The 10,789-nt window shown below is 40.1% G+C and overlaps 1 protein-coding gene across 2 annotated transcripts; it reads left to right on the forward strand.

Moving 5' to 3' along the window:
- The first annotated feature begins 452 nt into the window (after nt 1-452).
- On the forward strand, nt 453-8,837 carry LOC133651556 (zinc finger protein 771-like). Of its 2 annotated transcripts, none has more exons than XM_062049525.1 (5): nt 453-718; nt 816-929; nt 1,325-1,450; nt 4,121-4,237; nt 7,647-8,837. In XM_062049525.1, the coding sequence occupies exons 1-5, from the start codon at nt 547-549 to the stop codon at nt 8,462-8,464; spliced, it is 1,347 nt and encodes a 448-aa protein (XP_061905509.1). In that variant the 5' UTR covers nt 453-546; the 3' UTR covers nt 8,465-8,837. The 2 variants fall into 2 exon arrangements, with proteins under 2 accessions (XP_061905509.1, XP_061905508.1); XM_062049524.1 differs by having other exon boundaries at nt 1,325-1,449; nt 4,111-4,237.
- The last annotated feature ends 1,952 nt before the right edge of the window (nt 8,838-10,789 follow it).

Below are 10,789 nucleotides of genomic sequence, written 5' to 3' on the forward strand. Positions count from 1 at the left end.
TATTTGGTTTTTCAGGTTGTACGTTATTGTAAAGTGCACCATGACAATATTATTGTGTGTCATAAACATTTTAGCTGATAGTTTTGTGCAGAAAGGTTCTGTCATGGCGCCCTCTGCTGCTAACTTAAATTATGTGATCTAACCTCTCGTAATGTGACTCGCAAACATTATGTATAGTATCAATTATACTACAAATACCGGAAATGACTTTTGATTTACTTTATTTATTTCGCTGCCTGTGTCGCTGTTTACTTCCTGCTTGAGCGCCTCATAAAATACAACTGTAGTCAGCCGTGGCTCGTAAATAAAATGTTTGTAAAAAAATGACTTCATGTTTAGTTGTTAAGTCATTGAATTAAAGTATTTATTTTATACGGTGCTGAACTGTCATTTTTTTTAGAGGGCTTATAAATAAAAGTGTCGTGCAGTGAAACCGGAAACTGTCGGAACTAGATCAATGTGACACCTAGCGGAACTAACCAGCTGAGTCTCAGTAGTGGGCGGGTTATCTGTGGTATTTAATGTTTGTGTCTGTTTGAAGCAACGATGGGGTCAGTTCATTATTTGAGACAATTTGTTAATGAGCGACTTACCGCTGCCGCGGACGAAATACTTGGTGTTTTTGAAAGGACTATCGTCGAGTACCAGGAGAAGCTTGATCGCCAGCGGCGGCTGGTGGATGTCCTCTTGAAACCCCAAATCAAAGTGTGCAGGATAGGTTTGTGTGAACATTGTCTGCCACATTTTTATATCACCTCACTTGAGGGCATCACGTTTTCAGAATGTTTATTTTAATTTTAAATGTGTACCTGCAGAGCTCCAACATGAAGAGGATGAGGAGGATTTGAGTGAGCAGAGGCTTTATAAACAAGAGAACTTCAGTCTGAACCAAGAAGATGTTATTTCTAGAGAGTACACAGCAGCAACAGGTGTGTGTATATATATTTATATGTGTATATACAGACACACACATATGTGTATATATATCTATGTACAGTCACACACACATATATGTATGTGTACATATATATATATATATACAGGTATATATGTGTATATATACACACACACACACACATATATGTGTATATATATACATACATATACACACACACACACGTGTGTATATATATACATATACACACATATACATGTATATATATATATATATATATATATATATATATATATATATATATATATATATATATATATATATATATATATATATATATATATATATATATATATATATATATATATATATATATACTTGAGGGTATCACATTTTCAGAATTGTATTTTATTTTTTTCAATTGTGTAGTACCTGCAGAGCTCCAACATGAAGAGGATGAGGAGGATTTGAGTGAGCAGATGCTTTATAAACAAGAGAACTTCAGTCTGGACCAAGAAGATGATGTTATTTCTAGAGAGTACACAGCAGCAACAGGTGTGTATATAATATGTATGTTGTACATATATTAATATATTAGCTCTTATGTGTATGTGTATATATATATATATATATATATATATATATATATATATATATATATATATATATATATATATTACACAAACACACATATGCATTCACACACATTTATACACACACACACACACATATATATATATATATATATATATATATATATATATATATATATATATATATATATATATATATATATACATATATGTGTGTGTGTTTGCATGTGTGTGTGTGTATGCATATGTGTGTTTGTGTAATATATATATATATATATATATATATATATATATATATATATATATATATATATATATATATATATATATATATATATATATATATATATATATACTATATTGCCAAAAGTATTTGGCCACCCATCCAAATGATCAGAATCAGGTGCCCTAATCACTTGGCCCGGTGTATAAAATCAAGCACTTAGGCATGGAGACTGTTTCTACAAACATTTGTGAAAGAATGGGCCACTCTCAGTGATTTCCAGCGTGGAACTGTCATAAGATGCCACCTGTGCAACAAATACAGTCGTGAAATGTCTTCGCTCCTAAATATTCCAAAGTCAACTGTCGGCTTTATTATAAGAAAGGTGAAGTTTGGGAACAACAGCAACTCAGCCACCAAGTGGTAGGCCACGTAAACTGACAGAGAGGGGTCAGCGGATGCTGAAGCACATAGTGCAAAGACTTTCTGCACAGTCAGTTGCTACAGAGCTCCAAACTTCATGTGACCTTCCAATTAGCCCACGTACAGTACGCAGAGAACTTCATGGAGTGGGTTCCCATGGCCTAGCAGCTGCATGTAAGCCATACATCACCAAGTCCAATGCAAAGCGTGGGTTGCAGTGGTGTAGAGCACGTCGCCACTGGACTCTAGAGCAGTGGAGACATCTTCTCTGGAGTGATGAATCACACCTTTCCATCTGGCAATCTGATGGACGAGTCTGGGTTTGGAGGTTGCCAGGAGAATGCTACATTTTGGACTGCACTGTGACCAGTGTGAAATTTGGTGGAGGTGGAATTATGGTGTGGGGTTGTTTTTCAGGAGTTGGGCTTGGCCCCTTATTTCCAGTGAAAAGAACTTTGAATGCTCCAGGATAACAAAACGTTTTGGACAATTCCATGCTCCCAACCTTGTGGGAACAGTTTGGAGCGGGCCCCTTCCTCTTCCAACATGACTGTGCACTAGTCCACAAAGCAAGGTCCATAAAGACATGGATGACAGAGTCTGGTGTGGATTAACTTGACTGGCCTACACAGAGTCCTGACCTGAACCTGATAGAACACCTTTGGGATGAATTAGAACGGAGACTGAGAACCAGGTGTTCTCGACCAACATCAGTGTGTGACCTCACCAATGCGCTTTTGGAAGAATGGTGGAAAATTCCTATAAACACACGCCTCAACCTTGTGGACAGCCTTCCCAGAAGAGTTGAAGCTGTAATAGCCGCAAAAGGTGGACCGACATCATATTGAACTCTATGGGTTAGGAATGGGATGGCACTTCAAGTTCATATCTGAGTCAAGGCAGGTGGCCAAATACTTTTGGCAAATATAGTGTATACACTGTATATATATATACAGTATATATATATATACACACACACATTTTCCTCCACTTATCCGAGGTCGGGTCGCGGGGGCAGCAACCTAAGCAGAGAAGCCCAGACTTCCCTCTCCCCAGCCACTTCGTCCAGCTCCTCCCCGGGGATCCCGAGGCATTCCCTGGCCAGCCGGGAGACATAGTCTTCCCTACGTGTCCTGGGTCTTCCCCGTGGTCTGCTACCGGTCGGACGGCCCTAAACACCTCCCTAGGGAGGCGTTCGGGTGGCATCCTGACCAAATGCCCGAACCACCTCCTTTGGCTCCTCTTGATGTAGAGGAGCAGCAGCTTTACTTTGAGCTTCTCCCGGATGACAGAGCTTCTCACCCTATCTCTAAGGGAGAGCCCCGCCACCCGGCGGAGGAAACTCATTTTGGCCGCTTATACCCGTGATCTTGTCCTTTTGGTCATAACCCAAAGCTCATGACCATAGGTGAGGATGGGAACGTAGATCGACCGGTAAGTTGAGAGCTTTGCCTTCCGGCTCAGCTCCTTCTTCACCACAACGGATCGATACAGCGTCAGCATTACTGAAGACGCCGCACTGATCCGCCTGTCGACCTCACGATCCACTCTTCCCTCACTCGTGAACAAGACTCCGAGGTATTTGAACTCCTCCACATGGGGCAAGATCTCTTCCCCAAATCGGAGATGGCACTCCACCCTTTTCCGGGAGAGAACTTGGAGGTGCTGATTCTCATCCCAGTCGCTTCACACTTGGCTGCGAACCGATCCAGTGAGAGCCGAAGATCCTGGCCAGATGAAGCCATCAGGACCACATCGTCTGCAAAAAGCAGAGACCTAATTCTGCAGCCAGCAAACCGGATCCACTCAAGGCCCTGACTGCGCTTAGAAATTCTGTCCATAAAAGTTATGAACAAAATCGGTGACAAAGGGCAGCCTTGGCGGAGTCCAACAAAGTCCACAAAGCACACATAGACTGATTGGGCAAACTCCCATGCATATCCCATTTTCAGAATATTTATTTTAATTTTAAATGTGTACCTGCAGAGCTCCAACATGAAGAGGATGAGGAGGATTTGAGGGAGCGGAGGCTTTATAAACAAGAGAACTTCAGTCTGGACCAAGAAGATGATGTTATTTCTAGAGAGTACACAGCAGCAACAGGTGTGTATATAAATGTATGTTGTACATATATTAATCTACTAGCTTTTAATTTTTGAGTGGGCCCCGGGCCCCTCTGTAGTGGACAAGTTGGGCCCTGAGGTCAAAAAGATTAAGAACCCCCGGTTTGGAGCAAGTATGAAGGAATGCAAGATTGATTTTTATAAATATCTCGGTCATGTTTGTATGTTTTGAGCTCAAAATGCCGGACTTATGCAGACGCAATTACACAAAAACAGGTATAGGTAAGAAAAGTTGGTTTTGCATTAAAGACCCCCTTAAAGCGTTTTTTTCCACCGAAGATATTGTGAAACGGCTATATTTGAAGCACAATGAGGCGGGGTATGACTGCCACATTCTTGTAAAATATAGCAAGTAGGCGCACAGGCAGGAGACTCTGTGTTATGTCTTTAGACGGGTGGAAGGAAACGGCATAACAGCAGAAGTACAACTCAATATAAATTTATTGAGTGATTGATGAATACGTAGGGTGTGTATGCTACTATGTGTTTGAATGTGAGCTATGTGCTGGGATTAACATATGAAGATACCGTAAGGGTTGTTATCAAGCGTGTTGAATGAGGGCATCCAAATCCAGAGGGAAGAGGCAAGGAAGTCCAATGTCCAAACGAGGTCGTGGTGCAGAAGAGAGCAAGTCCGGGGTCCAAAAGGGGGTCGTGGTGCAGGAGAGAGCATCCAAAGTCCAGGCAGGGTATCGATAGATAAGGAGGCAATCCGGGTCCAGGGGAAAAGGAAGTAGACACTGAGACACGGGATGCGAACAGGGCTACGTTCCGACGACGAGTAGTCAGCGGCGAGGCTCTTCATCCTGTCGTCTGTAATCACTACCAGCTGTGCTGATTGAAGATTGCCTCCGGTTGTGGTGGCGTGTGGGGGCGTGTCCAGAAGCGCTCACAGTGGAGCCGCTGAGTGCTCCCGCAGAAGAGGGAAAAGCGGACTGCGCACGCGCTGTAACACTCTGGCCATCAAGTGACATGACATCACACCCAGCTGAGGACAAAGCCCACCTGTTTGCTTATTTTTTTCTTTCCTTTCAGTGTTTGAATCTCTACATCAACTTCACATTCTTCCGTCAGTTTTAAGTTTCACCTTTTATGCTCTTTGTCAAAGACAACCTAGGTTTTAATACGGCTAAGACACAAAATATGCAAATGTTGCCCCAAAACATATTTCAAAGTGGAATATTTGATGTGAAGTAATTGGAGCCATAAATAAGTCAATAATTCATAACATTGATTTTGATTCATTATTATTTTTGAGCACTGACAGTTTAAAAAAACAAGTCTTTGGATCCAAAAGGGCTCTCCACTCTTAAGAGTGTTCGGAATAAGTCATTTATTATTTTTTGCTTTAATTTCAATGCTTGATCTCTGCATCAACAGTTCTAGTAAGTTTGTATTTTTTATTTGGTTCTGTCAAAGTTAACGAGTAAATAGATGTTATTATTTTAAATAAATAATCGCATTTATCTTGATGGTACAATCTCTTTTTACCTTAACCGCTCTACAGTCAATGATAAGATCAATGCATACGTCAGTATAAACATGCGAGAGGACTAAATGTCACTGGAAAACACAGCCTTAAAGAACTTTAGATAAAACTTTGACCAAGTTTTGTGCAAATGAATGAGATGCATTCGAGTAAAACTTTAAAAATCCTTCCTGGATGACATTTTGACAATAAAATTGCATTTGTATAAAAATAAAGGTTCATTTTCTTAACCAACATTACATTACGCAAGCGAGTAATCACCTGGGATTAATCACGATTAATCCAAATTCCAAAATGTGATTACCATATTTTCCGGACTACAAAGTGCACTTAAAATCATTTCATTTTCTCAAAACTCGACAGTGCGCCTTATATCCTGGTGCACCTAATGTACGGAAAATATTTGGTTGTGCTTACTGACCTCTAAGCTATTTTTTTTGGTACATGGTGAAATGATAAGTGTGACCAGTAGATGGCAGTCACACATAAGAGATATGTGTAGACTGCAATATGACTCAAGTATATCGACCACAAGGTAGTGTTTTCCAAAAAATGAAAATTAAATTATAAAAAAAAATGTTAATATATAAAACACTTATAGTACGACCCCTTTAATGCGCCTTATAATCCGGTGTGCCTTTTGTATGAAAAAAGACCTGAATAGACCCGCTCATCGGCAATGCGCCTTTTTAATCCGGTGCGCCCTAAGGTCCGGAAAATACGGTCATCTGATTTTTAAAAAATCAAACTTTGCAAAATGTTCCCCCAAAAATATTTCAAAGTAAAATATTTGATATTAAGTAACTGGACCCATGAATAGGTCAATAATTCATAACACTGATTTTGAGTCATGATTATTGAGAGTTTACAGTTAAGAAAAAAAGAAACCTTTATGGCGGCTTTGTTTTATTCAACGTTTTCTCGTTATAGTACACTTTTAGCAATAGTATTTATAGCATGTGCCAGAATTAGCACTTTGGACACCCTTGTAATAGACCACAGGTGTCAAACTCACTTCATTTTATTTGGCCCTCGAAAGCCTGGAAATAATATGTATCAATAAAGTACTGTAACTTTTCTTACTAAATGTATTCTTTCTTTCTATTTTGGGAGAAAAAAAATATATGTACGCCATGTAATCACAAATGATGTTAACTTAAGTGTTGTCTAATTATGCAAAAATATATGATCAAACATTGAAACCGTTTTTTAAATAGAAATAAATACTAATAATGTTTTCAAAGCAAGTTATCCATAAAATTGTGGCAATGTAAAAGTAGCAATAGATTTCATGGTAAAATTGTGAAATTTACTGTGGTTTTTACAGCATTTTTCTATAAATAAAAAAACACTCCTTTTTTTTACTGTAATAAACTGCATTTACAGTTATACAACGAAAAATCTACAGTTGATTTGCGTTAAAAAAAACAAACAAACTGGCAGCTCAGGTGCCAAAATTGTACTGTAAAAGTGCAGGTTTTTTTATTTACAGTAAAAAAACAAATGTACATTTTACAGTAAAATTCTGGCAACTGACTGCCTTTTTTCCCATAAAAACAACAGTACTGTTTTTCCATTTACAGTAATATACACTACATTTTGAGGTGAAATTATTGCAACTTACCATATTTTTATTACATTTTAGTTTAAAAAAAATCTAATAAAATGCATTAAAAAAAATTGTGTAATAATAGTATTCACTGTTAGAAGTGGCCCTCTGGGGCAAAACATAACTGCGATGTGGCGCTCAGTGACGACTTTGACACCTCTATACTAGACAATTCGACTGCGGGGTTGATAGTAGAATCAGAGTCCTCAGAATGGAGTCCTAATAACAACCATGGTCCAATAGGAGCGAAAAGACAAACTGGTAACATCCTGTTGGACTTTGTGCCCTCAGAGCTCCAAGATGTGGACCAGCAGCAGCTTTGTTGGCAGGAGCGGAACTCCCTTCTGGACCAAGAGGAGCCAGAAACACCCCAGATTAAAGAGGAACCCTGCAGCAGTCACGAAGAAGAGTTTCAAGATACTTTTTTATCCCTTCCTATTAGTGGAGAAAACTACAAGACGGAGGAGCTAAACGAAAGTCGGTTGGAGGATCAGACTGACTGCTTTGCAGCCTTAGAAGCAAGCAATGACAAGGTAGAGGGTGACACCAACAGCAAGGTGTTCAAATGTGACTACTGCGGGAAAGCTTTCACTTTCAGTTGCAAACTGAAGCGACACATGCTGAGCCACACCGGAGTGAAACCTTACTCCTGCAAGACATGCGGGAAGACATTCAGCCAGCGCTCCAATCTGAAAAGACACTCCATGATCCACACGGACGAGAAGCCGTATTCCTGCAAGATGTGCGGGAAGCAGTTCAGGAACGCGCACGAGGTGAGCACGCACGTCAGGACTCACACGGGCGAGAAGCCGTATCCTTGCGACACCTGCGGGAGGAGCTTCATTCAGCTGTCCATCCTCAAAAGACACGCCATGGTCCACACGGGAGAGAAGCCCTTTCTCTGCAACACCTGCGGGAGAGGTTTTAGCCACCCGTCCGTGCTGAAAAGGCACGCCATGGTCCACACGGGGGAGAAGCCGTACTTCTGCAACATCTGCGGGACAAGATTCCGAGCGAGCAGTACCTTGGCCAAACACAGGAGGGTGCACGTGGGAGAGAAACCACACCTCTGCCCCTCACAGGACAATTACGTTGGGGAGAGTCATTAGCCTTGAAGAGACTCACCCCACATTTCCACAGGATGCTTCGCCGCTGCGGTGCGTAATCGCCAAGGCGACGGACTGTTTCCGTTTTTATTCAAGTCAATGTGTCTGTTTCCACTGCCTGCGAAACGGCAACGACATGGATCCCTGCGCTAAATATACGCAGAGCTTCTAATTTTGCCGGTCGGATCAATTCAGCTGAAATCTGCTTGTGTTGGACAGGAAGTCAAATGCAAAATACTTTCAAAATAAAATAGTCTGTATTCAAGGCAGCTGGTATTTTACACTTTGAAATGTGCTAATGGGCTGGTGTATATGATGTTATGTTGTGTTGTTGCTTGCTACAAAAAAAATAAAGTGGTCGTTCTTCAAGGCAAAATTGTCGTCTTTGTCACGGGTCAAGTCAAGTCAATGCCGCAATGGATGCGCCCGCTTGTGGGTATTGATGGACGGCAAATCTCAAGACTTTCCGTGGTGTTTACTTTATCACATGATTATGCGTGGATTCACGAGATCTCCTAAAAGTCTGCACTATTTCGCAGAGTCTTTGCTTTTTCCTGAATGTGTGCCCCTAAACCAGGGGGTGTCCAAACCTTTTCCAACAAGTTTAGCTGAAAAGCATATAGCTTTAGCTTTTTAGCCTTGGCAAAGGTCTCGGTCCTTCTGAGTGCATGTATTTGCACTTTAACAAAATAACTCCAAAAGCTGAGAATGTATTTTTAAGGCATGGGATTTAAACTTAATGAAAAAGACTGAAAATAAGCCGGGGGTCTGTTTCTGCTTTAGTGGATTCTGCCTTGGATTTTCTAGCCAATTTCTGTCTCTTCGACTCTCTCTCCACTTTTAACTGCTCCAAATGCAAAAATCATTACCAGTACAAACAATGTTTATTCTGTTAGCTAACTTCCTTTATCTGAATAGCCATTTGTGATTTATAGCATTAAATAACAAATATCTTGCAGTCATGTTGTCAAAATGATTAAACTATTCAATGTCAAAATATAAATAGTAGAAATAATACAGCTGAGATAGGCTCCAGCACCCACCGTGACCCCAAAAGGGATAAGTGGTAGAAAATGGATGGATGGATGGATGGATGGATGGATGGATGGATGAAATGTCAGCTACTGAAAATGAAATGTAGCATTTAGACAGACTATACCAGGGGTGTCAAACTCATTTTCATTGGGGGCCACATCAGTTATTGCTGCCCTCAGAGGGCCCCTTGTAACAGTGAATAATATATACATTTTAAATTGCTTCATTACACAATTATTTACTGTTATATATTTTTACATACACTGTAAAAAGAACATGTAGATTTTAGAGTAAAGTTTAGCTGCTGAAACGTTACCATAAAATGCACCATGTTTTTTACAATGTGTACTGTAAATGGGAATGGGAAAACAGCACCACTGTTTTACTGTAAAGTCTACGGTCGTTGTTTTTACGGTGTATTACTGTAACCGGAAAAACAATATTACACATTTTTTTGTTTTTACTGTAAAATTCTGGCAATGAGCTAACAGTTTTTACTGAAAAAATATTTTTACATTGTACAATTTGATAGATAAGTTGCTTCAAAATCATGAGTCAAGCAGTACTTATTTTAATGGTTGGAATGTGTGATAATATAATATTTGTTGCAATAATAGATTAAGTTTAAAATATATGACATTGCATACAGTACATGTATTTTTTTCTGTCAAAATAGAAAGTTGACTACGTTTAGAAATCAATAGACGCATGGTAATTCCAGGCCTTTGCGGGCCACATAAAATGAGGTGGCGGGCCAGATATGGCCTCCGGGCCTTGAACTCCACGGGCCTGTAGCTTCCATTTTTAAAGGCCTACTGAAACCCACTACTACCGACCACGCAGTCTGATAGTTTATATATCAATGATGAAATCTTAACATTGCAACACATGCCAATACGGCTGGGTTAACTTATAAAGTGCAATTTTAAATTTCCCGCTAAACTTCCGGTTGAAAACGTCTATGTATGATGACGTATGCGCGTGACGTCAATCGTTGAAACGGAAGTATTCGGACCCCATTGAATCAAATACAAAAAGCTCTGTTTTCATCTCAAAATTCCACAGTATTCTGGACATCTGTGTTGGTGAATCTTTTGCAATTTGTTTAATGAACAATGAAGACTGCAAAGAAGAAAGTTGTAGGTGGGATCGGTGTATTAGCGGCGGACTACAGCAACACAACCAGGAGGACTTTGAGATGGATAGCAGACGCGCTAGCCGCCGACCTCACCTTGAATTCCTCCGTCTCCGGGCCGCCGACCGCATCTATGATCGGGTGAAGTCCTTCGTCGA

The sequence above is a fragment of the Entelurus aequoreus genome, linkage group LG06 (assembly GCF_033978785.1).
Source record: "Entelurus aequoreus isolate RoL-2023_Sb linkage group LG06, RoL_Eaeq_v1.1, whole genome shotgun sequence".
Classification (NCBI taxonomy): domain Eukaryota; kingdom Metazoa; phylum Chordata; class Actinopteri; order Syngnathiformes; family Syngnathidae; genus Entelurus; species Entelurus aequoreus.

Bases quoted from the DNA above. Each gene is read 5' to 3' on its own strand.
- LOC133651556 (XM_062049524.1), top strand. From the start codon at position 547: ATGGGGTCAGTTCATTATTTGAGACAATTTGTTAATGAGCGACTTACC. The intron at 719-815 runs GTTTGTGTGAAC...GTGTACCTGCAG, and splicing joins AATCAAAGTGTGCAGGATAG to AGCTCCAACATGAAGAGGAT. The intron at 930-1,324 runs GTGTGTGTATAT...TCAATTGTGTAG, and splicing joins AGAGTACACAGCAGCAACAG to TACCTGCAGAGCTCCAACAT.